This window comes from Seriola dumerili, unplaced genomic scaffold (genome assembly GCF_002260705.1).
Source record: "Seriola dumerili isolate Sdu_G_001 unplaced genomic scaffold, Sdu_1.0 BDQW01000362.1, whole genome shotgun sequence".
Lineage (NCBI taxonomy): Eukaryota > Metazoa > Chordata > Actinopteri > Carangiformes > Carangidae > Seriola > Seriola dumerili.
This window is the reverse complement of record NW_019174617.1, coordinates 736,501-756,050: the sequence shown is the minus strand read 5'-3', so window position 1 is coordinate 756,050 and position 19,550 is coordinate 736,501. Positions and strand designations below refer to the sequence as shown.

Below are 19,550 nucleotides of genomic sequence, written 5' to 3'. Positions count from 1 at the left end.
ATAATATGACAACACTATCATTAAGGTTTGGTCGGTTAGGTTTAGGCACAAAAACAATTTGGTTAAAGTGCATGGTTTAGGTTAAAATAAGTACTTGGTTAAGGTCAGAGGAGCTTTGTCACTATTTCCTCCTTTGCTCCTGGTTGACAACAGTCATAATTCCTAGGGGCACCAGGGGGCGCTGTCACCGTATTTAAACATGTTGCTTTAGGGCATTTGCTGGAACGACTGATTTCATCGTTTTTCTAAGCAGGACAGTTTTTCGAGGATTGATACCACTGTCATATCTGACCATTCAATACAAACCTAGCTTAGCCAATTAGCATGTCATAGCTTAGCTTAGCATTAAGAGTTGAAACAGCGGGAACCAGCTAGCGTGGCTCTCTCTCCGAAAGTAACAAATCCACCTACCACCACCTCAAAAGCTCACCAATTACCCGTTATATCTCAGTTGTTTGAAACATACAAAAACCAAAGTGTAAAACAACAAGTTGCAGTTTTTGGATGGGCGGCGTTTACCTAGCTGTTTCTCCCTCTCTTCAGTCTTAATGGTAAGTTTAGCCAAGTGGCTGCTGGCTCCAGCATCATACTGAGGGGGCAAATATGACAGTGGTATCAATCTTCTCATCTGACTCTTAGCAAGAAAGCACGAGTGTATTTGACAAGAGGAACATTTCTGTAAATGATTTAGTCCTCTGATCAGATCCAGTTATGCTATCGAACAAAGCATTTGATTTTGCTTTTATTTACTGATACTTATTTGTAGCTGTTTGTTGCTCACATGGGACGACTACAAGGCAACCCATGCTACCTCATGGGGGGATTGTTGCTTAGCAAATGGGGTCTCCTTTGAATTGATCCATGGCAACACATTGCCTGAAACCTTAGTAGTAAACTACATATTCATGCAATTGGAGCTGAATAGTGGTTCAGTGGTTCAAGTATGATTTACAGCAACAATAAGTGTTTTGTTTCACAAAAAAAAAAAAAAAAACATAATGACATCTAATGACAAACAAGCTGTGAAAGAGAAACGCTTGAGCCAGCACTGAATGGCTGCTCTGTATAAATAAATGGACCCTCTTGTATCTATGTCAGCCACCAGTTTCACTGTGATTGTACAGTGGGAAACTGGCAGTGCTCCATCATTACACATTAAGAAGCAGACAAGAGAGCCACTTACCCAGCACTCAAACCCCTTTGATCAGAGCACACTCTGATGCCCTCCTCCGACCCCGGTTCTTCCGCTCACACAATTCATACTTCTTCACGTGTTGGTACAGATCTCGTCCCGGCAGAGCGTCTTCCTCCCTCTTCTGTGTGCACATTAACCACTTAAATATCTGTCTTAATATTCTCTAGCTGCGTGTCTAAGCTTGGCTCACCGGTAACCTCCTGTTTTCGCTCCGTCTCACCTGATTTTACTCGTCCTCGTCTCTCTGTCGGGTCTCCCCTGAGGTTTCTCTGTGGTTTGCTGAGCAGTAATTAAACCCCTTGGTGATGTGAAGGTAACCAGGGCATACTAGACAGAAAAAGACAGATAGTCGTTTCTATTCCTGTAAAGCCTACTCTGCTTATATATTATGTTATAAGCACAGTCAGCATGTTGGAGCTTTAAAACAGCAAAATATGGACTAGGGTATAATTATTAATCGTTTGCTATATGTTTAAAATGAAGTTTTTTGTTAATAATATTAAAAAAAAAAGACATTTATTTTTTTACAGAACACAAATGATCACTAGTGCACATTTTTAATTCTAGTGGGTGTCAGCAAATAAGTTGCAGGGACAGAATAGTTCATGCATGTGTTTTCAGAACAGAGTGAATGTTCTGCTGCAATGGTAACAGGGGAATTATTGACAGATAAATAAAGTTACATGAGTCAGTGCTGCACTCTGAGTGATTTCTTTGTAACCAGCCGGGCCTGTGCAGACTTGCTAGATGCCTACTCAGCTCTTTTCAACATAATAATTTGTTACACTATCAGACTGACTGAAGGGAGATTCAAATTGATTAATATCTGGAGGAGGCAATGCGCTTACCTTGAGTTCCTCTGTGGTTTATGTTGTCATGCTCTGATGAATACAGATTTTTAAGTTTTCAGCAACAAGATATAAAAGAATAGACCCGAATTGATGAATTATGTGGCCCTGTACATGTTGAGACAGTTTTAAAATCAGGGGATCAACTTTTGTAGCAACATCATCCTGTAAATGTTGAGATATTTCATTGCGTAAATGAAACCTTTGACGTGCTGGTGGTGCCAGAAGAAAAGTACTATTCATCCTCTGGGGACCATGAATGTCTGTGAAACATTTCACAACAATCACATCAATAGCTGATGAGATCTTTCAGTCTGGGCTCATTCTTTAGTGCGACACCACTAGCTTGTACGGCTGAAAACCCAAAATATGAGCTAAAAGCTACGAAGACAAAAAGACAGGCAGCTTTTCTTAGCTCGTGGAAAGTTGGACATTTTGGACAGGTGTCACAGGAAAGCAAGTAATTGACAGATTAATTTGGACTTGACATCGTAGAAAAAGCACATGTAATAACATTAAAGTCTGTTCTATTTAAGTGTCTCAGTGAGCAATGTGCGAGCAAGTTTTATTTACAGCTGCAATTTTCCTGCTCTAACATGTCAGAATATCTTGTTTGAAAAAGCTTGCTGGCAAGACATAACACTCCCCCGAAAGGTTAGAAAAAATAATCTGCCAATACACTTGTTTTTAAACCTATTAAATTATTATGGATAACTAATCACTGATTTACTGGCAATGAAATGGCTTAGAGGCATTAAAGCTGGTGGAAAACACCGAAAGTGGTGTCATGAACTCTGGATTTTATCTCGTCCTACAGCACTAACTTTATGAGTGATGATGGCATGTTGTGCGCTGTTGTGACACACACAATGAATTCAGAGATCTGTTGTAGCATAAAAGCTGTCACTTCTGTTGCTAGAGAGTAAATCACACATACTGCATTTAATTCATCATATAGCGCCAAGATAAAACAACCTTTCACCACATGTACTGTGGCTGAATAAATGAATAAGTCGTCAATAACAGAACATCCTGCTGTAACTTAAAGAACAAGTGTATGGCATGTACTTTAAATCAAATCACATAAACCTGGTCTTGAGAAAGAGCTAAGTTAATAATATCTTCAAGGTTTCACTCGAGCTGTACACATTTCTCTTTGAATTTTCTCCTCACTTTTTGGGAAAAAAAAGTTTCCTTTTACTGTAATTCAGGTTAAAAAATTGTGTTTTGCATGACCAAGCATTACAGTAAACAGAAGGAGGCAAAAAGCGGGAAGGCAGCAGTTAACAAAAGGCTGTAAAATACACAAACACAGAAACTCACAAGCACAAAGCACAGACAGGGAGAGAGAGTTTTGATTGTTGGCCAAGTTTTCAGCGGAAATGACCATGAAAGGAATACAGGCTGGAACAACTGCTAGGAGGTGGGTTGTTTGGGGATTACCATGGGGGAGGGACATCACAGCGTCACCCACACACACACACTGGACATGTCACCTCTGAGATAAGGACAAATCAGATATATTAAGGGGAATATTGAGAAGGAACAACCTGAAACACTTATTACCTTAACTTTACATAAAACTTTTAACTCAATTCTCAATCCTACACTTACTGATTAACCAATAGAATAAGTTTAATGTCTTCAATCAGCTTCCACCTGACTGTGGGTTTGTGTGCGTGTGATGATTCAGAAATGAAAACCAACACCACGTTTAAAGTTATGTGGAAGTGTTTGTCTGTTTATGTGTGTGTGTGTGTGTGTGTGTGTGTGTGTGTGTGTGTCCCTTTGGTTTCATGGCAGTAGCTACGTGTATTTTGAGCGTGGTGAGTCATAGGTCGTGTTTATTTGGCTCAAATCTGACGTTTCAAACTTGAGAGTCCCTCCTCCTCCTACGCACTTCCTCACACCCAGTGATATAAGTCAGGGCAGCCCTGAGGTCAATCAGTGAGTTAAGGCTCACAGCACATCACAAAATAATAAAGTAGTATGTATTCAGAGCTTGAGTGCGGAATTTGTTACCGGACCTACAATGCGGGTCGTCGGTGTCCCCGGGAGCTCCACTGTAAGCACAGCTTCTGTGAGAGCTGCCTCCTGGCTCTGTCCCGAACCCCGGGAGTCGCCGAGGCACATCCAGGAGATGACCGGTTCATCGTCTGCCCGCTGTGCCGACAAACCACATCCATCTCCAGTGAGGGGGAGATGAGGACCGAGCTCAGGGTGGATGAGTCCGTCCTGGAGTGGCTGCTGGCCGCGGGGGTCCTCGACCTAGAGGAGGAAGAGGATGTCCACCCGGGGGTAGAACTGGACAGCCAAGTTCAAGACGGCTGCTATGACGAGTTAGCGTCGCTTCCCGAGATTCCTGCCGAAGAGAGCGACTCCGCCGCGGGCTCCGGAGGTGGGAGGGTCCGGCGGTCTTGGAAGAAAGTTTGGAGGAAGATTAGCGGGAAAAGCTCACGGCAGAGTCGTCGAGAAAGTAAGTAGATACCGGGTGATTGTTCATGAGAAATGTTAATAACTAGTTTTACAAGTTGTCATGTTGTTGGCTAAACAAACAACGAGGGCGTGCGTGGAGCACAACACAAAGGTGTTTTTAAAGGGAGCCACTTGACAACGGGGTTTGGTAATGGTGACCATAGTAACAGCAGGTAGTAAATACAGACTTTTATTTTTATTTAGCGCCTTAAAGTTGACAGAGCAGGCTAGAAATAACGTGATATAGTTCAAAGTTTAGGACTTCAGGCTTAGTTCATGTGTAAACTGAACCACATTTCACCAAATCATCCATGTTGTTGATTTCTTAAAGAGTTTAGAGCAGAGTACAAAACTCAACAGAAAGTTTTATTGAAAAAGAAATAGTGATTTCAATTTTTTTTTTCTAATGTGTCCTCTTTTCCTTCAGGAAACTGGATCACCAGTGATGACCTGAGGAACTTCGCCATGATGTCCTGCTACATGTTTTGAGCTGTCTACAGCCTCAGATACCCTGGGCAATGTGACAATAGTTCTTCACAAGGACTACTACTGCTGCTGCTGCTGCTGCTGCTGCTGCTGCTGCTGCTGATGATGATGTAACCTTGCTGAGAAGACACAATGACAATGAGCAAGATGATTTGCTGTCTTTCCAGCTTTCTGACCACTTGTTTAACTGAGGATCACTGTGTAGCTGTTTTGCTCAAATGAGGGAAAAAAAAGGAAAGTCTGTGAGTTGTCAGAGGGGCCCATTTCAGGGCTACATTAATGCACAAATGTATTTGATATTTATTCTTTTAATGAATGTATTTATTTTTTGACATATTTGTTACATATTTAAGGAAAAATAAATGAGTTCTGGTTTCAATTGACTTGTGTCTGCATGCTGAGTTTTGGATGGGAATTTGGGTGAGTCAGTGTGTGTATCGTTAAAATGAAAATACGCTAGTCCAGGTTTGGCCTTTGTTCGTGCAAGTACAATGAAAGTAACACATTACACAACTCAGTCCAACCTAAACAACAGCAGACTTTAGAAAATAAAATTCAAGTTAGAGGCAAAAATGATCCTCATGTTCAAAGAGAAGTAAGGATGAATACATACAACGGAGGAAAAGATATCAAATATTTATAGAAACTATGAAGTGTACTGCATGAAATGGGCTAAAATAGGGAAACTACCCTTCACAGACTGCTCCAGGAAGTGGGTTACCTGAAACCAGGTGAACAGCATTGCCTCCAATCAGACAGAACCAGCAACAGAGCAGCAAAACTCCTCAGTGCCTCATTTGTTTGACAAGTAAAACACACAGATTGACAACACTAGTTCATCTTATTTTCTGATCTTCTTTTGACTCTCATCCAAACCTGGGAAGAAGCTGTCCACCATGTCAGACAATATCGCTCTTTACTCAAGGTAAACTGCAGAACTTTTGCACAAACAAGAAACAGGATTTTCATAAATTACAACAATACTCCTTTGAGTGCTTTTTTTTTCTTTTCTCTGCAGACTTGTGTTTGTCTCCCTGCCCGTCTGTGTAGCTGTCATGTTGTTTATCATGTGTTCAGATGCTGCAAGAGGTAAGTGTAAACAGGCCAGTATGTGCAAGGCCGACACTGCAGATTATGCCGTTTCAGTGGGCTAATGTTCATCTTAATGACTCTGAACAGTGTCATGAGGCACATGTTGGCTGACTGGGGTTAGATGGAGACTGATATGTTTGTTTCTATAAAACCGCAGTTGATTTTTTTTTTTTTTTAATGATGGCAGAATGAGGGATTTTCTCTGGCATGCCTTGAACATATACTGCCTGAGTTTATACTTCCCCACCAGCAATGACACAAAAATGCAGAGATACATTTGTTAGTTAAGGGGAAATCATATGAACTTGCGTAAACAAATTTGTAAATCCAACCGATTTTGTGGTAGGGTAATTTAAAGTTAAATAAAACTAAAGAAAACAAGGGTGTAATATCAAAGGAATGTGCTAAATAAAAGAACATTTCATAAAGTAACAACTGCAAAGATTTAAACTTGAACTTTAACCTGATGCTAGATTTTTGTTTTGGTGTCTTCATAGTAGCCAACACTGTCTATTGATTTATTTACCAGCATTATAAGGAAGAAAACATTATTTCTTATTTTCCCATTCTTTTCCACCTGTAGCCAGTCCCATCGCAACCCAAGTGGATACTGGAGTGAAGCCCAATATCCTGAGATCAGTGTTTAGTCCATACAGCCAACATCACTCCCTCTCTGCTGGTATCCTGCCAACTGAAACTGGACTCCAACCCGCAACTAATGAGATGACAGGGAATTCTAGAAAAGCACTGTCAATCATTGACCATCAGTCAAGCCCTGTATGGTTTACAGGAGGTGGCTTTAGTTACAATCAAAACACCCCAGATAACAGGCAGGCCCGAGCGGGAATGCAGAGAGGTCGCGGCGCAGGAGGGGTGAGGCCAGCGAGCAGCACTTTTACCAGTCACTCTCAGCGAGGGGGACAGAGCTTTGAGAGGCCACAATCCAGATTAAATTCATACCCACTGATCATTAGAAAATCGTCTCAAAAAGAAGCTGGCAGCCCCTTTCATCAGAGCTCTACTTCTTCACAAGTCTGGTACCACAAAGATGCTCAGAAATCCCACAGCCAAGGACAAGCTCCTAGCAATGTCTCTCCAAAGTTGGCTACAGATAAAACAGCGTGGCCATTAAAGGCTGGTGAATACTGGAGTACACTGCCAACTCTAAGAGGGCATTACACTGGCTATAAAGAGACAAATGAGCTCTCTGCGGTTAGAGCGCACAGTCCATCTGGTGGGATTCAATCAAGCAAATTTCTCGGCTTCGCAAGTCAAACTGTCTCTCATGCGCCATCAATCAGCAGCGGCTTGGACGCCTCTGTTATTAAACGCAACCCCAGCCCAGAAAAACTGACATCATCCATCACAGATTTCTCCCAGGGGCTGAGCTCAGTGACCAGCAGTGAGACACTCAGACACAAAAAGGTCCAGTCTTACCTCTTCAAGGACTCCCAGACCTCATTTAACACAGGTAATACAGTCACAGGTGGGCAACAAGCTTCAAGTGGCCTGAGGGGTTTTACCACAATGCCACAAAAGCAAAGTCCCTCTGATGCACAAGTTTACAGCAGATTTGCTTCAAATTTTCAACAATTAGACAGAAAAGTTCCAACCAAGGAAGATGATGCCAATCCACTGTATCTTAACAGCAGTGTGGCCCGGTATGGTGGTCAGACAGACAACTCTATCAGATATCAACTCATCTCGAGCATGTATCCTCCCGCTCAACTCTCTTTGCATCCTGCTTCAGGGAAAGGCAAGACTATAAAAAGTTTTGTCCCCATTTCTCATGCAGCTCCCCAGGATAACTACGCCGCTAGCAGTGAGAAATCTGTTGCAGGAAGCCCAGTTATTACAACTGCAGGAGGGTCAGTGAATGGCTACAAACCGGCACAATCCTCGAAAAGCATCTACGGTATCAGAGGGTTTGAAAATCCCCCGTGGTCAGCTGCGAAGGTGCAATCTAATCCCCCCTCCAGTGAAAGGACCAACTCTAGACGACACAGCTTCGACAAAGGAAAGGACTATAAGTTTAAAATTGCAAATATCCATCCCTCTTTGTTGCCAAAGTATAGCTTTGGCCAAAGAAGAGCATCTATTCTGATTCATACACCAGCAAAGCATGAGAGGACACCCACAGATTATTCACCACCTTCTTTAGATCTAATCCAAACCACAACTGTTTCTACTTCAAGGGCGTTCACATCCGGTTTTAAGGCCGTCCAGCCTCCGCTGCCTGAAAGTGATGCCGGTATGGACAACAATCGAGATCACAGACAAGTCAGACTCTACAAAAGAATGTATGGTCTCAGAGGTTTTGGCCCTCGACCACTTGAGGGAGCCAAAGCTTTAGTCAGAAAACCAGACAAGTCTGCCTCACTCCAGCAAAGTTTTGAACCTGGAAGCTCGCAGATCTGGCAACCCAAAAGCAGCAGATGGTACAATCAAACAGGTGAAACAGAAGCAGAAAGCAGCAATATATCCATTCAGAGGCAAAATGAGCTGAATGAGCAAAGCAATGAAGACTTTAAACCACTTCTAAAGACTGCAGGGAGCACTGAACCAGTCGAGCACAGCAGATTTACACCAGACAAATACAAAAAGAACCAGAAAATCTACACTTTCCTGGGATTTCAGTCTGTTCAAAACAGAGTTGGAAATGCGCCTAAGGAAACACACTGGAAATACACTGAGCAAAATCCAACTGCAGCATCGCCAACCCACAGAGTCTCCTCAGCTCATTTCAGATCAGCAGGAGGCCTCAGAGTTGAATCCAGCCAAGCATCTGCGCCAAGAACGCCCAACAAATCCAAACCCGTTGCAATGAAGGCGAGTCTGCTCAACAGTTCCACCAGCAGCACGGTGAGAGGGAAACGTGTGAAAGGAAAACACATTAACAGCAAAAAGCTCAACGAGTCTGCTTCTCTGACCAATGATACTCTAAATGTGGCCATTGTCAGGCTGCCCACGCGCCCTGCCAGGGTCAAAGCTGTCACATATGCTGATATTCTTGGAAGCGCTTCATTCAGCAGTGTCAGAGCTACACCCCAGACACCGACCACACCGGCTGATGAGGTTTATTTTCCAAATACTACAGCCGTGACCAAGCAGGAAGAAGAGGTGGGTTATTGGACCTTAAACCCGGATGGTGGAGTGCAGAGCAGGGAAAACACGAGCAGAAGTCCTGAAGCAAATGCCAAAGATGAGGTAGAGGATTTCAGCAGTGCTGAGGAAAATAAGTTGGGTTTGAAAAGCAGAGAATATGAAGGTGGAATGAAAACATTTGATGCTTTCTTGGATAATGAAGAAAGTGGAAGTGGGGTTTTTAATCTGTCTGATGTTTTGTCAACTGATACCACAGAGAGTCAGGGACTCGGTGAAGATTTGTTAGAGCTAGATTACTTACGAATATCAACCGGGAACATCTCCTTCAAGTCAATGAAACTGTCTTATACTGAGAAATGATGATGAATTATGTGTGACAGGAACAATCCCAATAAAAGCACTTGTGATTCTGTTCTTGGGGAAAATTATCTTTAGTCTGAGCTACTATGTTTTGTGACAAAGTTCAAATTAGTGTCATTATAATCTACATTATACATTATATTAGTAGATCATTTCGAATAGTTCAACATTTTGGACTGGTTCACTGGCAACTGTCAACTATATTTATTCATCACTATTTTCTAATATTTATACAAGGTAGGATTTACTGTCATTCTCTCCTTAAACGATACACAAGAGAACAACATTGTGTTTCTTTACAATAAGAACAAACACGATTTTAAAAAAAAAGACATAAAACAAGGTAACAACAGAACATAGTTTGATGATGTGCCTTGTTTTATTAAAAAAGTTGATGTAAAGTTTACCTAATGGGTGAAATGTACCTACAAAAACTACTGCTGCACAGCACCATTAACAGCATGACACAGCCTGAGTCACAACGTCCTGTTGCTCAGCAGGGGAGAAACTAAGTAATCGATCGATTTGATGATGAAAATACTTATTAGCTGCAGATCTGTAGTCCATGCTAACCATCACCAATCACCAAGGCCCCTACTTATTAGTGAAAATGAAGTGGCTTTTCAAATTCTTTCCTGATATTGCCTCAGCTCTCCAGCCCGCTGCTTCAATCACTGTGGTAAAAACCACTCATCTGGCATGACTAACTGATTACAAGGAATGCTGGGAATTATTTGAAAACACAGAGGTCAAAACGTGGCTTCATGAGCGTAACTTTTGACTCATTTGGCAAATGTTTTGCATAATGTGATGTCAAGTATGAAGAGGGAAAGTGAAGGAAGGTCATTCGTGAGGCTTTTTATAAATTGATTGTATTCCCATTCCCTGTGTCCTCATTCCCAGGCAGGCAAGCGGCTACTCACTGTGCTGCTGACACAGATTTTCCATCTCAGCTCAGAGGAAGGGTTTCAGCATGCTGGTCTCTAACAACTTGTTTAACATGCTACGAGATGGAAAAACTTGATCCTCCCCTCAGTGAGAGGGTCTTTCTCTTACTCTGCCAAGCCATTAATATAAAGAGTGAGTGAAGAAAACAGGTCATCATGTTATTTGTTCCTATAGATTTAGATAGATAGATTAGGCTGCTATTACAAGAACATGTTTATGTAATCTTATCTATATCGTTAACACTAACTGCATTGACTTGAAGCTATGGATTAGCACATCCATGGTGACCTGATTGTGTTTTTACAGCAAAAGGAGGTTTCAGATGTTCCACTAGATGGCGACGCTCACTCATTTTATCATCCCACTTGTGACCTAAAGTATAGGATGTTGCAGTCCTCATGCTGTGGTGCCCTGTTGGGATCCAACACAACTTTAAATCAAGAGGAATTTACAAAACAAGCTCCAGAGGACGAGATAAATCGCACAATTATTGTTATGGATTCTGGTTTTTCTAAGCTTAAAATAAAAAAACTTACAGTTAAGAGCAAAATCGATGTTTTTGCTTTCATCTTTATCAATCAACCAACCGGGTGTTCAGTTTTCAAGGGCACTGGGTCCGCGCTAAGCCAAGATCACAGCTCCTAACAGGTCCATTCACACCAACCTGACCCTTCACCTTTTTCCAGTCAGCCAGCTCCACCTAAATACCAGCTCTACACTTGTCCTCAATCTGCAGCTAGGAGGGGGCCCCACAGTGAGGAGAGGGTGGAGGGGCCGGTGGGATCTGCCAGTCAAAGTTAAACACATTGTACATTGGATTAACGCGCCATCCCCCACCACCCACCCCCCCCTCCAACTCACCACCCACTACCCACCACCACCACCCTACCAATACCCGTGGAAAGTGGGGCCTTCCACTTTCCCACAGCACTGAGAGGTATTAAGGTGATATGATGTTTGGAGGTTTCCGTGTGCTGGCATGTCAAGGCGTTGGCCTGCCGGCATCTTCAAAGTCCGCCCCTCTTTCTGTGCTGCCTTTTGTTGCAGCCGAGTGTTTGTGGATCTGGTTCACACACTCCCTTCTCTTCCTAGTGTGTGTACTCACGTATAAAAGTCCCTGTGTGTGTGTGTGTGTGTGTGTGTGTGTGTGTGTGTGTGTGTGTGTGTGCGTTGATATCACAGACAGTGTGGTGTTCTCTTGCAAAAGCTGCCCCCGTCCCCTCCCCTTCCTTCCCCCCCCTCCCCTCCTCCCCCCTCCTACTGTGAGGGGAATTCTGTACCATGTGTCTTTGTGTTTTCAGGAGCTTTCAAGGAAAATATAGCACAGAGCCTCACAGTCACCCCCCACCACCTACCACCAGCAGCACCCCCCCCCAAAACGCCTCCTCTTTCTTCCCCTTCCGTTTTCCCTCACTCACCTCTCGCTCCATGTGCACTTTTCTTTTTTTTTTTTTTTAAAAGATTCAACCTCCCTTTTTCTCAGACCAGCCAGCAGCGACAGGGTGACAGAGCTAATTTCTTATGCAGCCTGTAATAAAGACAAATCCATAATCATGGCAAACATTCTCTCATGAGGCGAGAGAGAGAGAGAGAGAGGGTGAGGGTGAGCGGTAGTTGGTGGTGGGGAGGAGGAAGGGGAAGGGGAGGGAGAGAAAGACAGAGAAAGGCTTTTTGTTTGGCTAAGTACACTATGTGAAAGAGGGGGCGGTGAGGAAAAGAGAGCTGGAAATACATTAGAAAATGGTTGCGTCGGCTGTGGCATTTGTGGATCACATTACCTCACATGCCATGCAGCGGATGGACCCGGCCGTCGGAGCCACTTAGTTTGACCATGGCTGTGTGTGTAAACTAATTTTATTGAGTCTACAGTGATTAACTTTGCCCTGAAAACTATATGTAGGAAAGAGGGGAGAGGAAAGTTGGGGAGGGGGGGCGGGGGGGATTAGCAGAAGCAGCTTGCAGTATACTGACTCTAATCCAGGGCTTTATTGGCTGGGTCAACATATATACAGTAGGTTTACCTAAGATAAAACACCTGCAGCATTACATACTGTATGTGGTTTATTTTGGCTACTTGCATGAGGGAAATGGTTTTCAAAAATGCATAATTTGGCACTACATACATCTGCAGAAACACCTCTACTTTATTTTTGAATTCGTGTGAATGATGGGAAGGAGGAAGCACTTTGGGAGCATGGAGCAGCGCTGACATGAACATTCCCACATTTGGGAGCAAAAGCTATTTCCGTGTCCTGCATCCAGCGAGCTTCCTGTGGCACTGCGCTGTGGAGGAAGTCATAAAGACAGGAAGACTTCCTGTATTGTTGCCAACTTGCAGCAGTATGGACTGTACATGATCCGCGAGGCCAGGGACCCATGATGTAAACACCATAAAAATATCAATCTCAGCCCCATTAAAGAGGCCAAGACATACATCTGACTGGAGATTTATACCCCTCCTCTATAGCAGAGCTCTTCACAGCTTTGAGACCGGGCTGAGCAGAAGTATAAAGGCTCTAAAGTGGATCTGAAGCTGAGGTGTTTTTATGAAATCACAAATTTGAATGCTGCAACCTCATGCAGCTTTGTCTCATGTATTGTAATACTAAATAAACACACAATGGCTAAACAGAAACACATTTTCAATCCCGATCAGTGTCTCCCGTCACCTCTTTATTGCTCAATTTTTATCAGTTTTGAGGGCAAAAGTTGTTGGAGCTGTTGTATAATATTGAAGGACAGCTGGTCCTAAACTTTTTGGCTTCTGACTCCTTTTAATGAAGCAATCATGACTTGAGACCCCTCGTCTTCACAGGTTATGCCAGGGTTTCCTCAGAGTGACTTTTAGCAGAAGCAGACCACCTCCACTTAGGGACTGCAGGAAAATCATTAAGGGGGAGAGGAGGTCAGACTTTTTTGTAGAGAAGAGGAAGGAGGGTTTCTTATTTAATTTCTCATCCTAAATTTATATTTCAGCCTGCTCTCGCAATATACTGTAGCTCATCGCTACATATGTGGTTACATCAAAAAGACAATAACAACAAATCGTCCAGCCCTCCCTCACTACACTACTACTACATTTCTGTACGGTCTTTAAAAATTAATACACTTGAAATAAAATGTAACACTGTCTGAGAAAAAGCACAAAGACCTACTTCACATAGAAATTGGGACATTTTTAATGAGTGTGACTATTGCTCAGGATCGGGGCGGCGGGCCACTTATGCTAAAACAGCCTCAGGAGAACCGTGTAGGATGTCCTGAGTCTGGATGGACTGGACATGAGTTTTGAGCAGTTCAACTATTGAGGTTACTTCTCAGATTGTGTAGTTTGACGGGTGTTAAGAGGCCAGCAGGGATCAGTGTCGACTATTTCACAAGAACAGAAGCAAAGATTTGAGAAATGGATGTTAACATAAACATAATTATGTATAACAGAAATATATTTTCTTTCTTAACTACATCTCCACTTCACAGCTAATTATTGCTTCAAACATTTTCACTGAGTTGAATGAGAGGGTCTTAAAAATGAGTTTATCCATTTAGCAGCCGTCCTGGAGCTTTCAGTCATATCAAACAACCTTCATCAACAGATAGCTTGCCCTCTTCCATGTGATACGATTGAAAGCTCCAGAACATCGACTAAACAGATCTTGTGGTTTTTGTATGAGATGAGTTCACATGACGCTGTACAAATATTCCTCTGTCCACCGTGCAGTGCGTAAACAAGTGCGGTTATTGAGTCTATTTCTGCTGCTGTGTGCCCATAGGTACATCTAATGTAACTGTAAGCTGAGCTGGAACACAAGGATACACTATCGCAAACATCACACACACACACACACCCACACAATGAGGAGATGATACACCGCCCACTCAGACTCAACAGGTCTACCTGCTGGCCTCTGGCCAGAGCACCTCTCTGTGATTGAACTCGGTGTCCTCTTCACTTGGCTCCCATCCAGTATCCCTCCACCTCCTCCTCCTCTCTTGTCTTGACCAGAGATGTTGCCACCATAGTGGAGGGAGGCATTGACACTGGCTGTCGCCACGACAACCAGATGGCAGCTGTGCCCATTTGTCCGCCTCTGCTCCTCCATTCTCTTCTTATCTGAGAGCAGTGCTGATAGTGCTCTACATTTCCGTATTGCTCCGTTTGTCAGTCACTGCCAGTAAGAATGTGGGTCAGATCTGAGCTTATCTGATTTCTCTTATCAACCCGAGAATTAAAGTTTAGTGTTAACCAAGGGAGAGAGCAAGCTTTCTCAGACTGATGCACCCTTAGGCTTTCCACTGCCTGAGGGCGCATCACAAGGAAAAGTGTTCATTCATTCATAAAACCTTGACTTTTTCTTGAGAAAAAATATCACGAGGAACATTCTTGCTAATGGTAAAAACTGAATACTGAATATAGAGGCAATGCTTGTGCAAGTATATCATGAGAAAAGGGAGATGTCTCTGCTGAGACTAACAAATCTGAGGTAGGGATGACATCCACTTTGGGACTTACTGTTTAAGATATAAGTGAACAAGAGGGAACACGAGCTGTAAAGAGAACTAATGGGACAGACAGACTACAGTGTCAGTGTCAGGAATATTTTAGACGTGGGTGCGAGGGGCTTCTGCTTCTTCTTCTCTCATAAAAGGTGCTGCCTGGCTTCTTATTGTCTAACCTTATTTTTACTCAGTAAGGAAAGTGAGAGATTTTGCAGGTGCGAGCCTGATCTGTGTGTGTGTGTGTGTGTGTGTGTGTGTGTGTGTGTTCTCATTTCTATTAATTCCTGCAGAGCCTCAGTCAGAGCACAATTACACCCAGCTGGGGTTGAATTACTTGGCCATCTGTGGACAAGGACGATACGAGATCCCATGCATGTTAACAATAACAAGAGAAAGAGGCACAGATTTATCATGCCTAAAAAAAGCTTATTTAATTAAACTGAGTGTTGAGTGAGATGGCAGTATCAAATAAGAGAGAGAAGGAGGTCTGAGAGCTCACCCACTAAACACCATGTTGGTCAAATTACCGGTAAGACGAGTGATTAAGTCCACTGGCAACCCGCCAACCTTGAGTGCAAATGATCTTATCAATGGGAATGGTGAATGTGACTAACACGGCTAAAAAGGCTTTGTGGATTAACAATCAGGCTGGTTTTTTTTCCACAATAAAGTGTGACATCTGCGCTGTGGTCGCAGCCTCTACGAGCGACTGTGTGTGAGTCAAAGGCGGGGAGTGTGTGAGGGGCATGAGCCGGCCTGTGTCTGTGGCATTTCATGCAGATGTTCACACTTGCCTCAGCCAGTAAATTGTAGCGTCTTCCACTCTTCTTCTCCCCCCCGTAGATCAGTAGCACTGTTGTTTTTGTGTCTTAGGCCTGTCACTTTTGAACAATTGTCCCTATTACATCACTCAAAAGGAAACTTAGCAGCCGGTCACAGAAACAAAAGAAACCACAAGTCCTTTTGTTGTTTGACTTTTTTCCTTTTAGTCAGATTTTTTTTTTTCTCAAGCAACAGAAGTAAAACTGCCTACATCAATGGCAAATCTCACAATATTCCCATTCAGTACCATCCCTCAGGGGAACAGGAGGAAGGGATAAAACAATTTAGATCAGCAGCAGCACTTTTCCTGCACATTTTATGAATATCTCTACACTCAACAACGCAATGAATGAAATCATGCAGCCACTTAAACTGTTGAACCCCCATTCGTCTGAGCTCTCCCGAAGGAACTTTATTCACGATATGTGGCTGTGACTATCGAGAACCTCGCTACGGGCAGTCAATGCAAAAAAGAAAATTTCCAGACTGTAGGCAGTTTGACAGTAAAAACGTGGTTCACTGAAAAGTTCATGAGACGCTCAGGGCTGGAAGGGAGCTCTAAATGGCAGGATAATAATGTCTGCTAGTCAGGACTGAAAGCAAGTCTGTGCGCTTTCTTTCTAAACTACAAGTACCTTCAAGCATATCTGCTTTGGCGGAAAACTGCTCAGTCTCAATACAAGAACATCTCCAAAATACATTAGAAACATTTCAACTCGTCATCATGTGTTTGCCTGCTTGAAAGCAAACGTTTTGGCTTTATGTGGTGAACATGGTTTGAAGTCCAATTGTTGTTTTTTTTCCACTTCTGCATTTCTAACTGCTATTAGGGGCAATTCCAACCACAGATCCCAATCTGCTCGTAATAAAGCTGCATTGTTATGCTCTAGGCCCCCCGACAGTCATGTGACCAGAGTGAGAAAGTTCATGAACTTCCCAAAGCAGGCCGGCAGGCAGGCAAACACATGAGTACAATCTGGAGCTACGTAGATGCACATGTATTCAGACATTTAGACATTTTGTTGTTGCTGTTTTTCATGGTGGCCTTTTCTTTCTCTTCATGCATTTCTTCATAATGCTCGGATCAAAGTCAGAGGAAAATTCAAGGTTAAAGCATACGCAAGTCTTCACAATGACCTTTATCTCCAAGAGTCACATCAGCAGACTGCGAGGCGAGATATGTCACAGTTCCTCCCCCCGCTGCAAAAGAAAACAACGGCGGAACACAAAAGGTTACATAATTAAAACAAAACAAAGCAATACGTCCGGACTTGAGAGCTAAAAGGTTGCTTCTTGAGGTGCTGTCGGAGAGGACAACAGCTTAGTCCTTTTTTTTTTTTTCTTGTTGTTGTGATTTGGCACTGAAGGCCCTGCAATGATAAAGTCCTCTGTTACCGACAAAGTGAAACAGTCCAAAACTCCTCCGATTAGGGCCATGGCTGTCAGTCAAGTCATCTGATAGATCATTGTCACACCGAACAAACAGGAACAAGTAATTTCACTGTACAGCCAAAAGAGACAAAAATAGAGACAAAAATAGAGACAAAAATAGACTTGATATATTCTGCTAGGACAGCCCTATTAGTGCTAGCTGCTAAGACGGGGCAGAGAGACAGACAGGCAAATAGGACAGACAGGCACTTAAGTGCTGATGCATAGCGGAGATTAAAGTAAGAGCTAAGCAAAAGAGATAGAGGAGGGAGGGAAGGAGATAGAAACAGAGAGTCTTAAATAAGGATTTAGGGTCAAAGCACTTTCAATTCAACCAGTTTAAAAATCAAAAAGTGTAAAAACTTTCCTCTTAAAATGTTCGGTACCTTAATGTATAAAATAAGTGAGGACAAATTAGCAGTTTTCATACTGACAGAATTGAAATAACAACTGACCCCCTTTCCAGCGCTAGAAGCAGTGTGCTGACCGCTACAAAGCTAGCATTAGCATGGCTATTGATAGGGTCTCTATCCTTAGCTGTATGTACCATATGTTATTTAGCATCCTGAGATGAAGGGGATTAAGTGAGTGTCTGGAGCTAATAGCACTAATGGGATTGCTTGGCTCTATATCAGGGGTCTCATCCTGAGCTGTGGTCAGCAGGACAGTGAATTTACGTCCTGGCATAATGCTAATATGTTAATCTGACCTAGCCGGCTTTAGCTAGCTAGCAAGCTACTGTATCCCCTGCTGTAAGTGCCTTTTGTTTCAGGCTTGTGTGTTTAATACTTTCGGTGTATGGCTCTGTTTAAAAGTTAGGAGGGAAAGAAAAGGGAAATTGACAGAATAAAAGCGACATCCGCAAGTTATAACGAGCAGTAAGTCAACAGCAGCTATGCTAATATTTCTCACAGTAGACAAGAAGGCCAGCAGATTGCTAGTACCATTATCATCATTTAAGTTAGCAAAAATGCCGCGTTCATGTCATAACAGATTTATCGTTTATCATGATATCATTTGCATCAACTTGTAAGTTTCAATTGTTAATGGGGAAATTTAAGATTTTACAGGCACTTAGAAGTACCTATAATCTAGAAAAGAGATACCTCACATCAGCCAAAGTCCTTCATTCAAGTTAAATAAACCCAAATTTAATGGCTAGTGTTATACTGACCATGCATAACCCTCGCACGACCAACTCGTCGCTTGCAAGTCGTTAGCACAGCACTCTGTCCAATCTCTGCCGTCCATCTGATATGACCTGAACGCGGCAAAAGCTCACACCAGTGCTACCCACATTTATCAATATCCTCTGCTGCATTTTTTTTGTAACTACATCAAATTAAGCACGAAAAAAAAGAACCCAAAGCTTCAGTTAGTCGAGGCTAAGTTGAAGTTCTTTGTAAAACAGCTACAGTCTGAAAATGAGGCACTTTTTGAGCAGATATATAGTTCTATATATTTTCTTTTTCATACACTTAAAAGTCAGCCACCATTGTACTCTTTATGATTAGAGTTTTTCACTTGGAAGAAAACAAAAAAGAAACACCATTCTCCATTTTTTGTACCCTTCTCTGATTGGCTTTCACTCAAGGAATGAGAGCAGCAAATATCTTTTCAAGAATGTCATTTGGCACACATCCCCGTTGGTTTCCACAACCAACAAGATGAAAGTGGAAGAAAAAAAAAGAAAAAGAAAAAAAAAAAAGGAAAGAACCATTTTCCATCAGTCTCTGTGAAAGTGCTTCAGGGGCGTGTCCGATGCAGCTGCTCTCTTGATGTGATTGGTTGTCACAAAAGGAACAGGCGGGGCTTTGAAGCGCTCTGAGCGGTACCAGATTCAGATTCAGTTTCCCAAAGGACGACGCACTGACATCAGCACTCTGGAAGAAAAAAAGAGACACACACACAAAGAAAGGGGAAATGGTTTGGTTAGATACAGAGTAAATGATAACTCAGATATGAAGAAGAAATAAATATTATGACATGTATGTACAGTGTCTGTTGCTTATCAGGTTAATTATAATATCTAATGTAAGATATCAGTGTCTGCTTATCAGCCCTGGAACACAGTGACCCTACAGCGAACAAAAGGAATATACAATACAGTCAAACATGCCTGAAAGACTTTCAGGATGAAAGTGATGAAAAGAACAGTGGGGAAAGAGAAAGCGAGGACACCTATTGCTGCAGGCACAGAATCATGTGTGTGTGTGTGTGTGTGTGTGTGTGTGTGTGTGTGTGTGTGCGTGCGCGTGTGTGAGTGTGCGTGCGCCAGCGTGATGGAAAAC

The 19,550-nt window shown here is 42.7% G+C and overlaps 2 protein-coding genes across 2 annotated transcripts in view; one reads left to right on the top strand and one right to left on the bottom strand.

The window, feature by feature from the left end:
* The first annotated feature begins 4,005 nt into the window (after window positions 1-4,005).
* LOC111233048 (RING finger protein 223-like) lies at window positions 4,006-5,048 on the top strand. The gene is made up of 2 exons (XM_022760782.1): window positions 4,006-4,519; window positions 4,946-5,048. Exons 1-2 carry the CDS (start codon window positions 4,033-4,035, stop codon window positions 5,005-5,007), a joined length of 549 nt encoding a protein of 182 aa, XP_022616503.1. The 5' UTR covers window positions 4,006-4,032; the 3' UTR covers window positions 5,008-5,048.
* A 10,645-nt stretch (window positions 5,049-15,693) lies between these two features.
* The window catches only part of LOC111233019 (insulin receptor substrate 1-B-like), a 47,783-nt gene continuing 43,926 nt past the window's right edge, over window positions 15,694-19,550 (bottom strand). Inside the window, exon 4 of the mRNA XM_022760745.1 lies at window positions 15,694-19,142. Coding sequence (XP_022616466.1) covers window positions 19,135-19,142 — 8 coding nt within the window. The 3' untranslated portion in view covers window positions 15,694-19,134. The remainder of the gene's footprint in view (window positions 19,143-19,550) is intronic.